The sequence below is a fragment of the Corvus moneduloides genome, chromosome 1 (genome assembly GCF_009650955.1).
Source record: "Corvus moneduloides isolate bCorMon1 chromosome 1, bCorMon1.pri, whole genome shotgun sequence".
Classification (NCBI taxonomy): Eukaryota; Metazoa; Chordata; class Aves; order Passeriformes; family Corvidae; genus Corvus; species Corvus moneduloides.
In genome coordinates, this window is record NC_045476.1 from 122,597,580 (window position 1) to 122,619,950 (window position 22,371).

Below are 22,371 nucleotides of genomic sequence, written 5' to 3' on the forward strand. Positions count from 1 at the left end.
TCGGCCATACCATTGTTTTCCAGTTGTTCAGTAACTAAGACTTGGTATTTCAAAAATGGCTTTCATTTCGATGTTGCCTGTAGTTTTCATATTCCCAAAATCTTTTGTCAGGCAATCATATTTATAAGGCTTTCCTGTTTCATCTTCCCCAACAGTTTAGTGCTTTTATTTCTAAATGCTGCAGCTCTGCTGGTGTGGCTCTCATCTCTGGTACCAGAGACAGCCTGCAGGGACTGCCCAGGAGATGCTCTGTAGCCACTTCCTGAGCTCAGCTGAGTTGAAATTGCTGTGATATGGAAGCTCAGGTATGAGGCTGCATTCTCTGGGGGAACATGTCTCCAAAACTTCCTAAACCGTATCAGCAAATGATCCTTTCACATATGTAATGTAAGCAATGTTACTGTAGTTAATGAGTCTACAAGGATTGTGTTAATGATAGAAAGTTAGAAAACTTACCCACCTAGAAGTGTCTACAGCCCTAAGGCTGGGGAACCAAAATAAATTGCAGCCTTTACTTTACATGGGAGGGAAATGCCTTTCCCTTTTATTGATAGGGAACCATGGCACAGAGGGTTTACATGATTTCCTAGTAGTATTTAGGAAAATAACTTGGAGTTCACAAGGTTCAAGACCAGGTTATCACTTACATGTCCAGAATGGAGGAGATCACATTAAAACTTTTTTTTTTTTTTTAAATAATTCCTGGTGGCACTGAAGTGTACAGAAAGTTCATGTTCTTTTGGTAAAACATTTCTATATGTGGCACTGGTTGCTATAGGGAGATTATGTTCTTAGACCTGTAATTTGTGTGACTGACAGGGTCCTTGATCAGACTGATTCCGCAGTTCTCATTAATTCCCATGTTCCCTTCCACTTTAGATGAGATTTTGAATTTGATATTTCACAATGTGATCAGTGGCTGCTTCTGAGAGCAAGTTGACATCTAATTCAACATGCCAAAGAGTAAAAAAGCCAAAATATCAAATAAATTTTTCAATAAAAAAACCCAACCAACCAAAACCAAAAAACAAAAACAAAACAAACAAACAAACAAAACCCAAACAAAACAAAACACCTAAATATTTTAACAAATGAATGTTTAGGCTTATTTTTTCTTGAATGTTCTTTCAAAGAGAAACCAAATTACAGGAGAAATGTTTTTGAAAAGTGGTAGGCAGAGCTTAAAGGCCTCTTAAATTCTCTTCATGACATTTAAATTAACTCAACAAGTTGTTTGTTTCCAATATCCATTTACATTGCTTAAAAAGCCTTTCCCTCCGGCATATATGCATCTTGATTTATAAAAGTGTTAAAAAGCAAAAGTGAATAAACTGCTTTTTACCAGTATCAACACAAAGATACAAGGACTTTCTTAACCCAGAGCTAACACAGACACACTCATGTGTGCTTCCAAGGAGCTTTTTGCAAGTAAACAAAATAAAATACCCCAGAAACATTACACTACATAGGGAGATAGTGCAAGGTTTCAAATATATCACAGTTTTTTTCCTATGGACAAAATTTAGCCAAAAGTCCTGTTCCACAGAGTTTATTGCTATCCCTTCCTCAGAAGAGGGTGAGAATGTTCTCTGCAGAGCTGCCATATTTAATTCATGTCCAGATTACACCTGGATAGAACCTGTTTCATTTCTATAACATAATTATGATTCCTAAGCATATAGTTCCCAGATTTGGGTTTACATGAATAATATGCCTACAGACAGTGACTGGGGAAGTGCAGATAGGAAAGCAGTGTTAGGGCTCTGAGGGCACTAATAAGTCTTGGTGGCCCTAACCAGCCTCAGCTGGGGCCTCCACCCTCACCCATGGACCCAGCAGCCCTATTTAAGTTTATCCCCAAGGGCCTGCTCTCTTGACCTGAGCCTGAAGGAGTGATGGTCTCCAGTCAAGTGACAGACATGTGGTGGAGCCTCCCACCCTGGGCTGACTTCCTGGCTTGACCTTGGCTGTTCCCTGTCAGTGTGGGCTTGCAGGGTGGTTGTGGGAGCTGATCTTAAATCTGATCTGAGGAGCTGACCTCCACCTTGCTGTGATTCTGTTTTATGATCTGGATCTTTCTTGAATTTGTCTCTATGTTCAGCTTGCCTTGCTCAAGTAGAGGGGGTGGGATGGGGGATCCCTTTGCTTCCAGCTCACCTTCTCTGAGGGAGCAGAAGGTTGTTGAATCCCTGTTGTTCCTAGGATTCAAGCAGAATACTTTACAGCTTCTGCTGACCTTTGCCTCACCTGTAAGGGCTTTCTTTCTACCACAGGGCATGGAGCAGAGAGGCAAAGAAAAGCATAGTGTTAAATGAGAAGGCATGTGCCAAGGAGAGGCAGAGAGCAAGTATTAATACTCCTTAAACAATAACCTGTAGGCTAAGGCACTGTGATACCCTGGTTATACCAGCATGGATTTTCTGCTTGCCAAGTCCTATCCATTTGAATTCTCTGTAGGGGACCAGGCAAAAATGGAAATGGCCTCAAGCATACTGTCTGAAGGAGCAGCCCCAGGGAAGTGTGGCATCCTTTATCCTTCATCTAGCTGATCTCAGCTCTGCCTGGAGATGTCCAACATTATTCTGTGAACTGCTTGTAATGTGAAAGTCACTCATGACCATGCATAGCTCACCTAAATTATTTGGCAACTGCTTTGAATCATAATTTCTTTGATAAAATAGGAATCCATTCACAAACAACTCCAGAAAGGTCAAAAATCATAAAAGTTGTGATTTGCAAAGACATGCCAGTTAAATAATTGCACTGCTTTTATCCAAGTACTCCAGTGTCTTCAGCTGATGAGTGCTGTCAGTTATTAATTGCTATTACTCTTAACAGTCCCTCTGAAGTCAGATGTTGTCTTCATCTTTCATAAGAGTAGGAAAAGTCCTGATATTAGTAAACATACTCACTCTTTTCAGTCGATATAATCCCTACCAAGCACATTTTCACGTCAAGAGTGTTTATTTGGTGCAGTATGTTTTTCATACTTAGTCATGGTAGCATTTGTATGTCTGAAAGCTTGTGACTGTCAGAGGGTGTTGAGAACAAACCAAGCAGTAGCTTATACCAAGAGCACACTCCTTCTGTTCTTCTGAACAGGTGTGCGTAGTTAAACAGGCTGAAACATAATTTTACAGTCACATTTTATCTAACTCATAGGTTTGAGATGGGCAGAGGATGCAAACTGTATGGCTGTGGGTTGAACCACTTTCAGATGGAGCCAGCATTCTTTGTCTATGCCAAAATAGTTATTCTTACATGACAGATGTAAAATTTGAGACATGTTTCATGCTCTGTTTTATTCAGGAGCAAAGGGAGACAGAATTCTGGGAGAGATACAGGAGTGTTATGGGGCATTTAGGACCACTGAATTATGAGCAACTAGTCATAGTGACAACACTGATGATACAGTATACTGTTTGATAGGGAAAAGAGTGGGTTTTTTGCCAAATAGTTATAGATTAAGATAAGAGGTAAAATCATATGCACTTAGTTTTAAACATAAGGAAAATTATTTCTAGGACAAGCTGGAGAACATTATCTCTCTGTGATGTTCTCTCGTGGTTAATTTTGTTTTCTGGACATGTATCCTTTATAACAGTAGTATATCCTGTCCCTGAAGTGCTTTCACTAGTTAAGAAAGGGCTACTCCTGCACATTTTTACAGACTGTATCAGTCCTTATGAGACCTGCACTGTTGTCTTGGTTTTGGCTGTAATAAACTTAATTTTCTTCCTAGTAGCTGGTACAGAGCTGTGTTTTGGATTCAATACGAGACTAACATTACTAACAAACTGAAGTTTTAGATGTTGCTAAGCACTGTTTGCCCTAAGTCAAGGACTTTTCCATTTGCCATGTTCTGTCTGTGAGCAGGTGCACAAAAAGCTGGGAGGGAGCAGGGCCAGGAGAACTGACCCAAACTGGCCAAAGGGACATTCCATACCATAGGGTGTCATGCCCAGTATATAAACTGGGAACAGGTGGCCAGGAGAGGCCGATTCAGCTCTGTGGGTCCTGCTGGGAGCAGTGGAGGAGCACAGTGTGCTGTGATGGGGCACCCTTCAGCAGACCTAGCCTTGAAAGACACGCAGTGAGCCACTGGCTTGGCTTTTGTCAGTGGATGGGACTCATTTTCACCACTTGCTGGCTACGCCTGGGCAGCCTTGCAGAGACCTTTCATGTTGGGTTTGGGGTTTTCTTCCCATATTTCCTCCAGACGTCCACAGTAAACCAGTCTGCTCCGAGCAGCTCAAACTATTAAATATAACTCCTTTTAAAACATTATCTTTTAATCCTTAGTATTATGCGTGAAAGTAAGAACAGATGAATGTGGCTTAAGCAAGAACTATTCTATCAGACAGAAAAAGTTGTGGGTTTTTACTGTGGGGGTGGTGGGACAGGTTGCCTAGAGAGATTTTGAAGTCTCCATCCTCAGAGGAATCCAAATCCTGCTCAGCACAGATCTAGGAAGCCTGAGGAGCAGGAGGCAGAACTAGACAATATGCAGAGGACCCCTTCCAATCTCAACTCTTCTTTGAAACAAAGAGCTCTTCAAAGAGTCTTTCTTTTTAAACTGTTGTGTACTTATATGGCATAATAATATTTTTAATTCATAAATTCTTTTTTTTTTTTTTGCATGCAGAAACACTTGTCAGAGAATAGTTGGCTGTATTGCTCAGCATTGTCTATGAGCCAATAATAGCTGCATAGACAGTAATCAGAGGGCATTCTTTTGTAAAAGTGGCGAAAATAATAATGCACTACACATTAATGGGTGCGCTACTTGCATATTAATGGTGTGCAAATTTTCTAGTCCTCATAGATAATTTTTACTAATTTGCAATAATGTTTTTCTAATTTAGTGATTTACGTGTTTTACTATCGAAATAGTCCTAAAGCTTTCTTTTCACCTGTGCACCTTTGAAACGGGAAAAATGCAGGTTCCTGGGCTGATTAAGATATTACTGTCAGAAAGAATTTAATGAATATGAAAACCAAAAGGCAAAGTGCTTTTACACTAGTTCTGGAAATTTTTCAGCAAAACAATCCTAGACTGACCTGAATTACAGGGATTGTTTTTATTAATATACAATAACCTTCTTTAAGTGGAACAAAATGTCATGCTGATTGATAAATAACCTACTCAGCCTAAATCTAAATCAACTCATTTAAGATATGGGTAACTGCAGATTTACAAATAAATTAATTTACTATATCCTTTCACCAGTAAGAATTAACAATTTGGATAAAGGACATTGGGAAAAGCAACATTTCTCTGAAAGACCTTTTTAAAAGATCATCTAGTTTGGGTGTCTGGGAGTCAGAAGGAATTTACCTTAACTCCATGATATATCTCTCACTCCATGATATAACTCGCACACCTAAACTGATGAAAGTAAATTACCTCCAGTAAAAGACAAAATAAAACTCACATACCTTTCTGCATCACCAGCCCAGCATAATGCAATTGGTGTTGCTCTGCCTTACAGTTCAGCCTGGGTGCCATGGTGTGTTAGAGATCACCCAAGCACAGCATTCCCACAGTACTCTGATTTATTTCCAATACACCTCATGTCTAATTTAAAGAGGAATTGGTGTATGGGGTTTTTTCAGCTCATATTTCTCAGGGATTTCTGAGAGCTAGAGGATTCCTGAAGTACCAGATTAGCAAATCCTTCCAGTGACCAGGAGAATGATTTGGGGTGCAGTATCATGGTAATCAGAGGGCTGGAATAGCTCTCCTATAAAGACAGGCTAAGAGATTTGGGGTTGTTCTGCCTGGAGAAAAAAAGGTTCCAGGGAGATCTTAGTGCTGACTTCCAGTACCTAAAAGGGGCCCACAAAAAATCTGGAGAGGGACTTTTTACAAGGGCATGGAGTGACGGGACAAGGGGAAATGGCCTGAAACTGAAAGAGAGTAGGGTTTAGACCAGATACAAAGATGTGAGGGTGGTGAAGCACTGGAACAGGTTGCCTGGAGAGGCTGTGGATGCCCCATCCCTGGAAGCGTTCAAGGCCAGGCTGGATGGAGCTCTAAGAAACTTGGTCTAGTGGCAGGTGTCCCTGTTCATAGGGTGTGGGGGGTTGGAAATAGATGATTTTTAAGGTCTCTTCCAACCCAAATCATTCTATGATCTAAGATTATCAAAGGTGGTTCTGGGTGGGATTTTGAAAGTGTCATCTGACATCTGCTGCAAGGATCAGCCTAAATATCCCTGCCTGCTCTTTAAGTTCATTACTCCTTGCTGTATGTACTGTGAGCATGAAGAGTAATTTACTCCTTCTCCTTGCCCGTTTGTATGCAGTGCATCCTACCCAAGATGCATTTCCCATGAGTGGTGCAAAGACACAAAACTCATGATTTCCACACATGCTTTTCCATGGGAATTTCTTTCCACAAAAATTTCTAAGACTCTACAGGAAAATAAATGTTTATTTCAAGCCTTTTAATACTTACTCAGTCCTACATTTGCTGGCCTCTTCTGTGCAATAACAGGACAGTTTTCTACTCCCATCTATTTGCTTATTTTCATAAAGCAGCTTCAACCAGTCAAGACAGAATGCAAAAAGAGATCAGAATCCTATCACAAATATCTTAATTTCAAAGCCCAGCTCCATGTTGCTAGCTGACAGCTAGGTGCATCCTTCTGAGAGGAGATCAAAGCCAAAGCCCTTGCAAGCCAGGAAATGCAAGGGAGAGACCATCACTCTTCTCCCAGAGATCACATGGGGGATGAAAACACCTTGTTTATGTACAATATAAGTAATTGTATGTTTCTTCACAAGCATTAAAATTTAAAATTGAGACAGGCAGAACATTATTTTTCTATCAGACTCATCCAAAACATGGGCTGAGGGGTAACACTTGGGAAATGGCAAGGATCTGCGAGCAGGTGAACTGGTGAAGCCTGGCTTGCAGCAGGTCTATGCCTGCTTACTGGCAGTTCTGGATGTCTCAGAAGGCTTGGCCTTTCCCAAAGCTCCTCCCTGTCCTAATGCTGATTCCAAAACTTTCCGGAAATTAGATGTTGAGATCTTTAACCTAACAGATATTTATTCTACCACCTTACATGGTTAGAAACAGCTCAGGAGTCTTATTGCCTTCAGTATTATACTTTTAGTGTCATTCTCAAAATAAAGCTGATCTAAAATACCATATCAACTGTTAAAGTTAAGAACAGGCTACAATAAATCAGGATACCTGCCGAGCAGCAGCTGATTGTTTCACAAAATGTCACATCATTTTTTCTGGATCACTGTAGCAAGCCCTTAATTACTCTCACAAGAAGGAAGAAATTATTTTCAGGAGCCTAGAGATGTCAGGTCTATGCTGAGGAACTCATACAAAAAAAGGGGAAAGGCTCAACTTTGTTTTCTTATGCATTTGGTTCCAGTTGTGAACACAGCTTAATTTCAGGAAGTAGCTGCGACATTTTGTGCAATTTACTTTAGGACTAAATAAAGAAGAAAACCGTTCTTACTGTTCTATTGACTTCACTGATTCCTTTGAGAGTAATCAAGTTAAGAGCAAAAACAGTGGGTCAGGCTTAAACTGAAATAGGATGAATTATTTGTTCTTGAATTTTGTAACAATTTATTATTAGAGACAGGCAGATTATAACATTTTAAAGTATTAATTTTCTTGCATTGCAGTGCTTCATTTCGTAAAATCCATGCTCTTTTTATTACCAAATTAATTTGTTCAAACACAAGGATTCTTAAGAGAGAGATGTCTTTGGGGAAGAAAATCTCCTTTTAGGGATTCCTTGCTAATCCTATAGTTTAATATCCCAGGTAAGCTTTGGCACTCACACCCTTTGTGCCTTTTGGTACCTGGAACTTGTGCTCAGATTTGCAGAGGTGCTCAGACTGTGCTGGAGAAGCTGCTCAGTTACTCCTCTCTGACCTTTTGTGCTGTTTTTTCATTTGCAAATTCTTGCTCCATTTGCTGATTTACATTACCCAGAATTCTGCATAGTAATACATGGGTGATCTATAACATTTATCTTGAATATGGGCTCTAAATAAGAGGGTTAAAGGCTGTTTCTCAGTTTACATCCAGATCTTCTGAATGGTTTGTCATGGAATAGTTTTCCAGTCATAAGAATGACAAAGTGAGTCACAGCCCTTAAAAGCCAAGGACGTTTCTTCCAACTAGCATAACCTAGTGTTCACTGAAATGTTTGATTCTGAAAGGTGGTAGCTATTTTGATGACAGACTAGTCTTCCTCACTTCACTGCATTTATTCTGTTCATACAGACTCTGTGCAGATAAATGCATGTGCTTCATTTCAGTACAAGAATGGCATCTTCTTGAATGATTTTCCTGGAAAACAGTAGCATGCTCTGGTTATAATATTGTTTCAGACTGATAAAAAAGCTATGCTCTCTTTTATCCCACTGGGTTCTAAGGAGGCACACTTTAAACAGGTTCTTACCAGTCTTTCCAGATTATCAGGAGTAGTAAGTTAGAAGTGTTACAGATCAGAGGAAGAGGTTAGGCACAGAACCATTTCCATCCCACTTTGTCTTTTCTGTATTTAGTCAGGAGATATGTTTGAAATGAACTGCAGAAAGGAGGTTGGAAGGGACATTTTTTTGTGCCTAGGGGGAGAACATGGTCTTTCAAGCAGTAGTGTAACAGAGGGAAACAAGCCTCAAGTATGGCCTTGTCAGTGAGTTGATTTGAACAATGATGGAATACGAAAATAGGTATGTCCAAAATTCTTTGCATCTGGAGTGCTGTTCTCCCTCTCTCAGGACAGTTCTAGGATCCACAGTGAAGTGCAGTGGAAACATGATAGACAGCCCTGGAGTGGCCAGAGGAAAAGCCCAGCCTGCAGAATGGAGTGTCAGTCTGTCTGTACATCAAACAGGAGAAATGTGGTTTCACGGGAACACATCAAGTGCCTCCCACAGAAGCTCAGTAACTCTGAGTTGGTTTTTTGTTGGGGTTTTTTTTGTTGTTGTTTTTATTGACTTGTTTGGTTGGTTGTTGTTTGTTTGGGGGTTTTTTGTTTGTTTCTTTATTTCTTTGTCTACTTCAGATCCTCTGTCTTTAACTTGTAACTTGGTATCTGTGGTGTCAAGGGAGACCTGGGAACTGATACCATTTGTAATGCTGCTTCTAAGCCTAAAGCAAGCAGGACATTCAGCCAGTGACTTGGGCTGTCTGTAATTAGTGTTTCTAATCTAGGCAGATACTTCTACAGGGGCAAAATCACATAAGGCACCTCTGAAATAAAAGTTCGTAACAGATTCTTCAAGGAGACTCCAGGCCTTTCTACTCACTTCCACAGGGGTACTCACTTCTACATAACAGAGATAACCCGACCTCTTTAAAAGAGTATTTGTTTGGTACCACTGATAAATCAGTACACTGAGAGATATAACACCTGAAGCTTTCCCTTTTGCAAAGTATGTTCACACCTTCTCCTCACTGTCATTCTTATCAAATCAGCTCCTTTTCCTCTCATCATCATTCATATGTCTTTTTAAGGGTGCTGGATAAATATTCCTGGTCACCAGTGCAATCTAGTTTGCAATGGGACAAATACAGAGTTTTCTCTTCATGGCAGCACCAGCCTGCAACATTCTCATTGATACTGCCCTTTAACCTCATACTCTTCAGCAGTCTCTCATTGCCTGCTCTTTATTCTTTTGTTCTTCTTTTTCAAAGGAATTATAATGCATTTCTCCTTTCATGTTCTCCACCACATCCTATAAATGAGTTGTATTTTCTCCCATCAGGCTTTTAACATGGCTGCATAATTTTCCAATTGATCCATAATTTATAAGGTCCAAAACCTGATGAAAATTAATGGCAGAAATCACAGTGTCTTCCTCAGGAGTCTTGTCAAGCTGGAATGTTACTGTGCAGCCACGTTGTGCAACCAGGCTTTCAGACTCACTTTGAACTACTCAACTGCTCTGAAAGCTCAATCTGCTCAGGAACATTGGTTCCAAATTGCCCTGTTAATCTTCCTGTCTGAATCAGCTCTGGAATGTAACTACAAACTGCTCTATAAGACCTAAAAATTGCAGTCACGGCAGTTTTGATTTCTTCTTTAATTTAACTATATTTATTACCTAGCAAGCACGTGTGGTAAGGATCCTGTGTAATAATTAGATTATGTGTGACCCAGAATATCAGGAATACTTCTGCAGGTCATGGTTGGACAGGTACCTCTTGAGTGACAGTGATACTATGAAGATATTTTTACTTTTCCTATCATGAAAAAAGATAAATCTTTTTCTCCAGTCGATCATTTAATTTCCATATGGGCAGAGAAGAGGAGGCCTAATAGCGCAAGGAAGACTAGTGCTTTGGCACTTACCTTTAGATGTTGAGGTTCGCAATTCAAATTGTAGGTGCACAGTGACACCTTCTGGAAGCTTGTAATGAGCGTTCCTGAGCTGCTTCCTCCATCGTCGGGAAACTCACGATTTTTGTATGTAGAAGCGAATCTTTTTCTGGTCAGCCTTTTGACTAGACATTTGCTATAGGGTCTGTCATGTTGCTGGCACATACACTAACAGAACATGGTCGTGATGGAAGAGATTTTTCTTTTTAAGTCAAGCCTGACCTGTAAGGATTTTTAATGATTCCAAATAATTCAAAGGTTTATGGGAAAAAAAAAAAAAAAAAAAAACAGGATAGAATTAGAGATGGATGCTAGCCTCATGGTTTAAAACAAAATGTAGCTGGCATTATATTTTTAATTATTTAATGTCATACATCAGGTGAGAGGGTTAGAGAATATAGTGAAGATTCAATATGCCAAACATGACAAATTAAATGAATGACAGTTTCTTAGTGCATTTGCACTTCAGCAAAGATTTCATTTTTTGTATGTGTCACATTGCAGACCTTCTCTGCACAAGCCACCAGCTTTCCTGGGTAGTCTGCCAATCTGCCAGAAACTCTGTATCATCAAGGATTTGAAGCACATGAGTTGGGCCACAGAGCACTGTCTGAGGGCTCACAAACTCCACAGAACCTGCACCCATCAGCTGGACTGGGCCAGAATGGGGAGTAGAACCATCACTGAGCTGACTCTGATGCTCTGAAACCCAGCATTCAGTGCTATTACTGGAGAACATATCTTTATTTCTAATATTGAATTCCATCTCAAATGTTACTTCCCCAAGTTTCCTCTGCCTTAGAAGTAACAAAGATGTGATATGTAGGAGTGGAAAAGAAACAGAGTTGTGAGTGGAGACAGCAGAGGCTTCCTGCAGCTTTGGAGCAGACACTAACTGATATAAATACTGAAGCTAAGGGTTTTGTCAAAACATACATATGGAACTGGACAACCCTGAGAAAATACATCACCCTAGAAAATGACCTTACAGTGGTGAAATAATTATCAAAGCACTATGCAGAGCCACCAACTGCAAAAAATTGTGCCTTCACTGAGATCTAAATCATCTAAGTCTAACCATTCTGATAACGTTTCAAGCCCTGATGTAATGCAATCACAGATTTTAGCATCAGATCCTGAGGAAACCAAATCCTCCAGCAGAAAGCTGAGAGACACCCTGTGACTGCATGAATGACATGACAGTGGGACTTTCACACTTTGGCCTACACAAAATAATTTCTACTGGTTAATTAACGCACCACTACCAGTGTTGATGATGATTCCATTTTATTCTTCCTCCCATCAACATTGAACCTATATTTCCTATTTGAAACCAACTACTAATAGATCCATGAAGAAAAGTGACTTATGCCTGTAAGGAATTGATGTTGAGAAAATACAAATATATTTAAAAGCTGAGCAAAGCTCTTTCCCATAATATCACTGGTATTATGTTCACTTCAGAATATGGGTATTTAAATGCATTTTTTATTTTGTTTTTCTTTTTACATTTTTAGTTTTTATTAAGGGATAAGAGAAAGCAAATACTAGAATGCTGCTAGAATACTGACTTATAAAGAAAATTGAAGTTCAGCTGAAGTCCCTGGAAACTCATTCTCCTTCTGAAAATATCTCCTTTCCCAGAAAAGTCTATCAGTCTTCAAAATGATTTGTAACAAGTGCACTTTAATGTCAACGAAAAAGGTAAAATGTGGCTTCTTACTCTCTGTTTGAATTGCTCCCTAATTTGCTATGAATCAGCTCCATTCAATGGTCTAGAAACTCTCTTTGTAACAATTTAAGGGAGCAGGAAACACTGAAATAGACTAGCACACAAAAGCTGCCATACAAATGTGTATGACCTCTCCTTGGGCAGGGAGCAGAAGTTCAGGTATGAGACCAGCATTCAGCCTTCACACCTTAAAGCCAAACAGGCCCCAAAAGAGCTGATAATGTGCATTATGTCACTCACTGACATGTGACTGCAGGAATGATGGAATACAATGTTATTGTAATGCAGATACATGTTCTGTATTATCTTTCTTATCACCTGTTCTGAACAGTGAGAACAAATTTAAAAGAAAAAAAAAAGGTGCCATACAAGTTTTCACTAAAAAATAAAATAAATAAAAACAATAACAGATTTCTTCATTTCCACAAAGGCAAAATTAGGAAAACATGTTAACTGAACAAGTTTGCAGAAAGGAGAGTGGAGTCTAAGAAACATATAAAGGGCCAATATTAAGTAGCAACCCTCATATAAAACCATCCCGTTCTGATCTAGAATAAAAGAAAACTACTGCATGCTGGATAGAATTTCCTTCTAAAAGTTTATCAAGAGCTTATGTAGTCGAATGACAAATCTTCAGGAAAGTCCAGTAAAGGGTGGAGGTTGGTTTTCTACTGCCTGATATACTGGTAGATAATATCAATATGGAAACCGGGTCCTGATTTATTATTTACCTTGTATGTTACAAAAAAAAGGTGTCACTATATGGGATAATTATATTAAATACACAGTTCATGTGTAAGCTCTCAATTTTCCATAATGTATTTTTTGAAAGAGAAACAAGAGCAAGATGAAACACTCCCATGCCTTGCTAGATTGACATTTTGCTTTCTCTCTGTCCCAGTGAAGCTGACTTAACCTGAACAAAGTAGAGCAATAGAGGGGACCAAGAGTAAGGTCACAGAGACACATGCAGAGCAAGCTGCTCTGATGATTGAGGGAATTTCTTTCATGCATGAGAACTGTATGCTCACATTCCTTTAGAGACAGAAAGGGTTTCAGTCTGTGTCTCTCAGCTGTCTCAACTCTAAACCCCATTTTGTCAAAGTCCAAGCCCTTGTTTATGCAGTTCTGTGTTATGCAGCTGAACATCAGCCTGCATCCATCATTCAGGGAGGAAGGAGAAGAAGATGACTATGTTAACAGTTTTGAGAGGACTTTATGCCTCCACACCATTCAGCTGTTTCAGGATGTGGTTGTGTACACATGCAGTGATGCAGAGGTACCTGCCTGCAGAGCGAGACACAGTTGCCTACAACACCAGTCACTGGAAGATAGTTAGCTATGGTGGCTTTGTTTATCCAACAGCATTTATGCTAGGGAGCATAAATACCATATTTTTATACAATACTACCCGCCATCACTATGCATCATGGATTTTGAAAAAAAGATAGCCTTCTTTAATAAGGTGTTAGTTAGAACCATAGAATGGTTTGCGTTGGAAGGGACCTTAAAGATCATCTCATTCCAAACCCCCTGCCATGGGCAGGAACAACAGATCATGACTCTCCTGAGACAAATGGAAAGGATGATGGAGCAAGAACATACCTTCCAAAGGGATTACACTCTGCCAGCATTTTAAACCTGAACTTGATCAAGCATTCCTGCTAAGATTTAGAAAGCCACCTGGGACTGTAGTCTAGAGAGGTCTTAGGGGAGTCACACTTACTCACCAGTCTGAGAAGTGACTGCCTCTCCTGGTAGAGTGACCAAGAGCTGAATTCAAAGGCCAGTGGTGTTAACAGATGTTTTGGGCTTGGTCTTAAGCCACATAAACAACCATCTCAGTACACTTACTGAGACTTTGTTCCCTTTTCTCTGCCAGAGAGTGAGGCAGTGTCATTTAATCCTACTTGTCAAACCTGTAACACCATAGGTCCTGTCTGGGCCTTGGCAATTGTAGTTTGGCACGGAAATCTGTTCAGCATCAGTTCTATGCTTTCTGCCACAACCAAAAGGGCAGAGATTTGCAGAAGGCTCCTTGCCACCGGGCAGGAGCAATACTCAGAGTGGGGTTGTGGGGTGAGAATCAACCTTTCTGGTTTTTCTGCTCTCCTGGGAACATTGTCCAGTTTCTGCGGTAGTTCACCTCTCCAAACAGACCTAGGGGAACTCTCTGCTGCTAAGCAACAGCAAGCTCTCCTTCTGTGTAAGAATGGCAGCTTTCCCCGCTGGTTTCAGCTCTAACGAGCACCTTCCCCTGGCATCAATGGTACCACAGCTGTGTTCTCCCATTGCTGTAGCAGTGCCTTTGGCCTTCAGGGGCAGTGCCATCACTGTGGGAAGGGCTTTCTTCACACTGTGTAGGCTCCTCTCTGTCTCTTTGATATCTGGTTGTAGGCCAGAAATAGGGACAGTGTTTTGGAGTGGGCTGAACCTTGATGAAATAGTGAAGCCCCAAACAAAAACAGGTAGAAATCATTGCTAGAGAAAAGGGAAGCAGAGCGGTGATTTTTTCCGCTCCTGCTCGGGGTCCATGCTCCATCAAGGTGGCTCCTTCTTTGCAGGACAATGGCATTCAGCAAGGAAGGGCAATGTCACACTTCCCTGACGCCCGCAGACCGCGGCCGGCCCGCCGAGCTTCCAGGCCACGGCGGGGGGCGGCGGGCCAGGTTCAGGACCCTGGACAGGTCCGGGCGGCAGTGGCTCTGCTCTCCGCTCCTCGCCGCCGCTGCAGCTCCGTCCGTCGTCTGCGGCTGGCTTTTCGGGTGGGGATTTTCCGGGGGTGCTCTTCGGTGTAGGTTGTAAGTGGCTAAATTCGTCCCCGTGCTCCTCTGTCACTATGGCCAGCCCCGAACCCCAATGGGCACTGGCGGGGTACGAGAGGCGTCCTCCAGCCCTCACTTAAAGGACCGGCTCTGAAAAGTTAAAGACAGAGCGTACATGGGGGCAAGAGGTGGTGCGAGGGCAGTCGGTATGGGTTCACGGCTGCCGCCACTCCAACCCTCATCTTAGCACTGCTGGGCTGTGCGGGGTCCCCGCCTGCTCCCTCGGTGATGCTCACTTTGTGTTTCTCTCTCTCTCTTTCTCTCTTCCCGCCCCGTCCCTCCGCTCCCACACCTCCCCCGCTCGCCGCAGACTCCGAGGCCTGCCAGGCTCCTCGCCTCGCTGTCAGCTCTGCTCTCCAGCCCCTTCCTGCGACCGCAGCTCCCTGCCCGCCAGCCTTGCCCGCGCTTCGTCTCGGCGCCCCGTCGAGACGCCCCGGAGCCCCGCTTCTGTCCCGCGGGCTTGGCGGCATTGCTGGCCGGGAGCGGGGCGCCCGCCCGCTGCCCGCTCGCCGCCCTGCTGCGGGGCCGCTGGGCTGAGCCGCCTCCGGCCCCCGCCCCGGCCCCGCCGCCGCCCAGCCGCCTCCCCCCGGAGCGCCGGAGATGCCCGGCGTGCCACGCAGCCGCGCCGCCGCAGCCCCGCGCTGCCCCCGAGCCTCCCAGCACCGTGAGTACCGCTCGTGGGGCCGCGTCCACCTCCTTCTCCTCCTCCTACTCCCCGCACAGAAGTCCGCCCACGTGCCCTCAGCCGGCACCGGCGTGGGAATCTCGGGGGCGCAGGGCGAGCTCCCGCGGCAAAGCTCCCGGGTGCCACGGGCGAAGCCCGCCCGTCCCCACCTGCCATCCCCAGCGCTCCCGGGTCCGCTGGCTCCAGCAAGGCGGCTCCTGCAGCCGCCCTGCTCCGCACCCGGTGCGCGGGTGGGAAGGGAACAGCCCCGACGGCAACCGCGTGCCCAGCTCCGGGAACCGGGAACCGGGAACGCCCAGAGCGTTCACGCATCCGTTCAGTCTGGATTTCACGGGAAGACAGGGTCGGTCTGCTCGGGAACGGCGGAGGCACTAGCCAGCCGCAGTTGTCCCGTTAACCCTTGCCCCGGCAGACGACGTCTGGGACTGCCGTGGGGTGGAGGCGGCAGATCATTATCGGTGAGAGAATCCCTTAAACGTGGCGGTGTTTCTAAGGGCGCCGCTGCTGAGGGTCAGCCCGGAGGAGCGGGGTGAGCGCCCAGCCCGGCGGCCCCCGGCACACGCCTTGCCCGGAGCCGCGCTGCGCGGCTGCCGCAGCCGTGTCACACCTGCCCCGCTGAACGGGAGAGCGAGCCCGAGAGAGCCGGGCGGCGGCGAGCCCTGCGCCGCTGGAAGACAGGAGGCGGCTAGGGGAGGGAAGACGTGTATCCCTGCAGTTGCTAAAAATGCGAGCGTGTTCCAGAGCTGCGTTGACAAGCCCGGCTCTCCTCTAAGGCGTCCGTGAACACTGAAGCACCAGTACGGAGCCCCGCGGCGGCACAGCCGCCTCTCCAAGCCCTTCCCACTCCCTCCCATCAGCGCACACACACACACACACACACGCACGCACTTCTCACACACGCTCCACTCACACGCTCTCACGCCGGTCTCTCCGGCATTTCTCCCTGCGGCGCCGGTCCCATGGCTCCCCCCGCGCCTTCCCCGGTCCGCCGCCGCGGTGCGGGCGCTGCCGCATTTAATCCCTTTGTGAACCGGCCCTGAGCCGTAGCGGTCCCCGGTGTTCGCCTCGCCAGGGGCGGCCCGGCGCCAGCCCACCCCGTCGGGCCGTGCGGGGGCGGGGAGCGCGGGCTGCCGGCCTCGCTCCCTCCGGCTCCGGCCACGGCGAGCGAACCCACCCGCGGCCGCACCGTGAGACGAGCCCGCGGGGGTCGGGCGCATGCGTGGGGCTGGCGAGCCACCGTTCCCGGTCGCCCAGCCCGCCGGGACCGGAGGGGAAGCGTGCGAGGACGCCCAGGGGGGCCCCGCCGCCGACACCGTAAGTAGCGCTCGGTCCCGCTCGGCAGCAGCCGGGCACCACAGCCCGCGCTCCGGGCAGGCGCGGACTCGTCGCCGGCAACCACGACCCTCGTGCCGCAGCTGGAGCCGCCCCGGGTGCAGCGGGACGGGACGGGACGGGACGGGACGGGACGGGACGGTCGGCGCTGCCGGCGGTGTCCCCCGCGGCCGGGGCGGGACAGCGGCTGTGGCCGCCCTCCCCAGGAGGAATGGGAGGGACTGGGCGAAAAAGGCGCTTCCCCGGTCTCCCGGAGGGTCGGGAGATGCAAGCCGGGAGCGCCCGGCGCTCGGGCTCGCACCGCCACGTCCCTCCCCAGGGGCTCCCAGCGCAGAGCCCGGTTAGCACCCGGCTGACCTCGGCTAGGCGAGCGGGGTCAGGGTCCCTCTCTGGGGCGGGATCGCACCCCGGGCCGCGCCACTTCCCCGGCCTCAGCGCAGGTAACACCTCGCCATGCGCTCAGGGGCCCTTCTGCCTCGTCTCACGAGTGCGACCGAAGATAAGGCAGCATTCGTGCCCCCGCCCCACCGTGAAGGGGATCCCGCGGTGCGCCTGTTCTCGGAGCCCGGGGCTTCCCTGCCAGGTTAGGGAGATAAGCAGCAACAGGCGAGCGCTTCCATAGAGAGTCTTCCAGTATCAGCCTGCCTCATCAAGCATCCTGAGAGGAGATGCTTCCTGAGCTTCCTGAGCTCTGTCATTAGGTAATGTCAGTGGGTAAGAAAAAACAGGTAACGAAAGTCTGACATAAATGCAGAAAGTGAAATAAGATTATCCTTGTACACTCCAGTAAGAACCTACAGTAATTTAATACCGGTGTAATTTACTTGATGCAAGCGTTCGATTATTTCATTTTTGCTGTTGAAAAATGTAAAATGACAACTTTTCCTAGGGCACTTGTCGCTATGACGTAATAGCAAAGAGTCTCCTTGCACACACAGAATGTCAGCACCCGGGCCAGCACTCTGCAGAGCTATGGTCTGTGGAGGTAGCTACTACCACTGCTGTATTACAGGACCAGAAGCAGTAAACACTACCACTGCTGTATTACAGAACACCAGAATCAGTATCTGCTAGGAGATTCCTAGTTGTGGTTCCTAAAATTAGGAACGTCGTGCTAAAATTAGGAGTGTCTCTCTAAACTCAGAGCCAACTGAATGTAAAACTAGCACTACATTTTATAAAATGTTCAAAGGTAAGAGAACTGTTACTTTATTTCCCCTTCAATTTTTTTCTACTCCTCACACCAATACCTACTTTGGTATCTTTACTCTGGGTCCCAAATACTTAATCATGGTAGCGTCACCTCAGCTGTTACACACCTGCTACCCCTTGCTTAGAACAGTGAGCATATTTCAGAGTGAGTAGTGATGTCTGAGGACTGAGCTTGAAATACCAGGGAGGAGTTTTCAGACTATAGGGTGCCTGTGTCTCTTGGAGCTCAGGTCAGACGTTGATGAATTCGAAGCGTTTAAGCAACTATCAGTACTCAGTCACTTAGAGAAATTCATCCCATCTTTTTGTCACTAAGAAAAGTGACAAAGTCTTGGAAATACTCTGGAGATCTGGCATTCAGAAGGAAGAGGATTCTTAGCTAGAGGTTCATTACTCCTCACTTGCTGTTTTCAAAACTTGTCAGAGCCAGGTGAAGCAAGGAAGCCCAGGAGGTGTCATGGCCAACGTGAATGTGTGCTGAGCCAAACTCTGACCCTCCTTCAGCCTTAAATTCACTTTGGTACTACTCCTCCTGGCTGACACTGCCGGCTGGCACTACAGCCGAGCTCCCCAGGCAGAGGGTTGCTATCACAGTGCCTGCCCTGCAGAGCAGCCAGATGCCAGTGTAGTACAATCCGAAGTGAAGCGCGACAATCGGAATCAATAGGAAACAGTGTGTGAATCACCGCGTAACGCACTCCAGGGTGAGTCATCCCGATTCAAACCAGCTTTCAGACCAGGGCAATGTCAGTCAGCTTCTCACACAGTTCAATATGAGTCAGATCTCAGCACCGAGTACAATGTGAAATGAGTCACTGACTAATACAGCGCCATGTGCCTCCAGTACCCAGTGCGAGTTGTCAGAGCTTCTGTGTGATATGAGTCACTTCATAGTACAGTAAAATGGGCTTTTTGGAGGCCATTCATAATTAAGCACAATGCAACCAAGCGCTCAGGAGGAGATAATGGGAGTGAGCAGAGTAAACTGCTACAGGCACCAGTTTCACTGCATAGTAGAGAGGTTTGTAAAATATTAGGATGAATGGTTTTTTAAAATTTTATTGTTTCTCAAAACAAGCTGCATAAAAATAACTAGAAGCAGGTACTTCCTCTGACATCAGAGCCAGCAAAAGCAGGGTTGAAGCAGTGGTAAAAATCCCAAGGTTGGAGAAGACTGTGAGTTTTTTTGCTTCCAAGAGAGCTGATCAGTCAGTGTGACTGACATACCTCCACCCAGGCCGACCCCAGCTGCCACAGAAGACAAGGCAAGGGATGCTGACAGCTTGTGCTGGGCAGAGGACAAGATCTTGACACTGATTTAACTTAATTGCAGTTTGCAGTGACCTAGTTTGTGAAGGACTCAGCATGGGATGAAGTTATATCCATACTTATATTCATACTTACATTCATACTGCTCCACTGTCACAGCATCCACATAATCAGCTGGATGGAAACAACAGGTTGCTTTTTCTATGAAAGTGGTAAAGAATTCTCTCATGTCTTTCCCTTATTACAGGAGAAATAATGACAGTGACCCTGCTAATTACAAATTAGAGTAACATTTTCAATGAAGTCTCTTGTGATAAAATCCAAACTAAAAATTCTTTCTCCAGAGGATATAGGGCATCTCTCTAAAAACAAAACAAAACAAAACAAAACAACAAACAAAAAACCAACCAAACAAAAAAAACCCCACAAAAATCCCGCTGAAGCCCCAAGTAACTAGGTTTTTAACAAGAAAGTCAGATTTTTCTCAGAGAAAGACTTTAGTGCAGGAAGTTTTTTGCAGTGGCCAACTGGGCAGAACTGAACACCAAAGGAAAAGGAGCAGAAGACATCGAAGGCATTGGTAGAAAAATACCCGTTACAGGTGACATGATCAAGGCACCATTACCAGTTACTATGTGGGTGTGATACACTTCCAGCCATTCCTTTTGAAATGTAAAACAATGCTTTAAGGTGGATAGATGAACTTGGCTCTTCTGAGCTGCTGCTCCTCTGGAAAAAAAAAAAAATTAAGCAAAACAGGCAAAGGCACTCTGTTTCTGGCCATTTGACATAAGTGTCCCAAATTTCTTAGTTATATGATAACACTTTCACTTGCAACCTTATCCACTTTAGCCTTTAACAGACTTGGGCACAGCAGTGACATAAAAAGCTGGCTTATTCCATATGCTGCCAGCTTCCTTTCTGCTAACCTCTGTCTTGCAGTCACGAACTCTCAACCATTTCAGCCACCCTACTACAATATGCCAAATCTCCCAATAATAGAAAATAACTTTCGAGGACCTACTAAGTGGGCAATCTGACAACTATGCCTAAAGCATGTGCATATGTGTGGGCGAGTTCATTAACATATATTAGAATTCTTCTCTGTCTAAAATAGCACACTGCTTGATGCAGAAAGCCTGCTTGTCACATTTGTCAATGAAAAGGAAGAAGCACGAGCATCAAATTTCCTGTTCATATTTGAGTTGTCAATGAACTGCCACAGGCTTCAGTGGGAGTTTGTTGCAGCCCCAAATATATCTGAATTGTTAAAATATAGATTTAGAGATTTATTTGGAATTTGACCCCAGTTTCAAGCCTCTTATGACATTAGTAGATAAGAACAGAATCTCTTCCAACTCACTGGTTATCACTGCTGGGAGGAACCAAAGATAAAGCAGCAATTGTGAGACTTACATAACCTCACCTAAAGCTTGCTGACACCAAGGGGTGGCTTTCATTGCTTTAGTGGAGTTTGGATCAGGCCTGAAGTATTTACTGTAAAATAACTGGACTATATGATCCACATCTGTGCACTCAGTCCAAGTGGCTGTCAGCCAGTGTTACAGCACAACGCTTCTCAGGCTGTGGAGTTACTGGGAAAGCTTCATGCTGTGGCCATGCAAATTGGCCCCAAGGAGAAGCTGAAGGCTTGCACACCTGCCTGATTGTAATGTGTACAAGGAGGAAACATTATGTCTAAGTAATTAAGTAATAGAATCTTTGAACTTTGAGCTGAGAAAATGTCACTGTGTTTTAGCATAAAGTGGGGATAAAAGTATAAAGTTTTGTCTACAATCTTCTGCATATTCCTGGGTTTGGGGTTTTTTTAAAATTTGGTTGGGGTTTTGTTTTGTTTTTTAAATTGACATTTGTGGCTTAGATTTTAAATATTCCTCCTTTGGGAATGCTTTTTTCTTGGTAGCCCACCTTTCTGCTGAGAAATTAGCAAATACTATAAATGTTACAACTAAGCCAAATATCACCTGAAGTGTTTCTAACCAGGGAAATAATTTTCACTCCTGACCTTTACACTCCTTTGTGTTTATAAGGTTACATAGAGAAATGGTTCATAATCTGAATGTCAGATAGGTATGCTTTGGAGTGGAAAAGGTATGGCAGACATTCTTATTTCACCACCTCAACATTACTCAAGGCATACAGTGGTTTTGCCACTATTGCCAAAACTAGCATCTCAGATGCTTGCTTAAATCCTTGGACCTTTTTTTTAATTACTTATTAGCATTCAATAATATGAACACATACTTTTTTATATGATTCATAGATGCTATCTTGCGGAATAAGAAGCAAGAACATGTGCCATTAATTTTCCTCTGGTTTTGTTTCATTGCTATTTCAGGACAATTTTATAATGGACTAAATTTCTTGTTACCATTACACAGAGAAGGACATCTCTTTTCCTTGGGAGATCCAGAAACTATGCACCTAGGCATCTGCAGAGATGCTATGTTAGATTGACTTGAAACAGTGAACCAGCTGGAGACAAGCTGATCACCTCAACTCCTACTCCCCTTTCTCATTTAAGCATTTGACTAATTGGCACTCTCCATGCAGAACTTGGATGGTTCTGTGCATTCCTCCAGGCAGGACCCACTGTGCCTAGACAAGTTTCTTTATGTTCCAATGTGCTGATTAACATCCAGGGTGGAGAATATCCAGAGACTCCAAAGCTACAAAATCAACCCAATTCTGCATAGACTGCAGATAGTCAGAGGAGACTTGTAAGTGGCCAGCCACTTGTCTGTAGTCAGAAGAAACTTTCTGCAGATGCAGAAATGATCATGCAGGGCAGACTCATGTACACAATTTAGGGAGGCAGAAGATGTTTTGCAGCTCCAGACAATCACCAGGGATGGATCATGCATGTGCTGGAGCGGTCCCAAGGCACATGAGAGAGCTACGTGTAGGATCTGAGCAGTAACGTGCAAC

The 22,371-nt window shown here is 44.7% G+C and overlaps 1 protein-coding gene across 3 annotated transcripts in view; it reads left to right on the forward strand.

Moving 5' to 3' along the window:
* RGS20 (regulator of G protein signaling 20) overlaps positions 1-22,371 on the forward strand; it is a 36,158-nt gene that overhangs the window by 2,386 nt on the left and 11,401 nt on the right. Inside the window, exon 1 of one of the 3 annotated variants that reach the window (XM_032125264.1) lies at positions 15,492-15,588. The exons of 1 other annotated variant lie outside the window; for it this stretch is intronic. Coding sequence is in view for 1 of the 2 variants with exons in the window: in XM_032125256.1 (XP_031981147.1) it covers positions 16,825-16,923 (99 nt within the window). In the remaining variant the exon portion in view is untranslated. Of the gene's footprint in view, positions 1-15,491; positions 15,589-16,359; positions 16,924-22,371 lie in introns of those variants that run through there. One more of the 3 variants, XM_032125256.1, reaches the window with a different exon arrangement.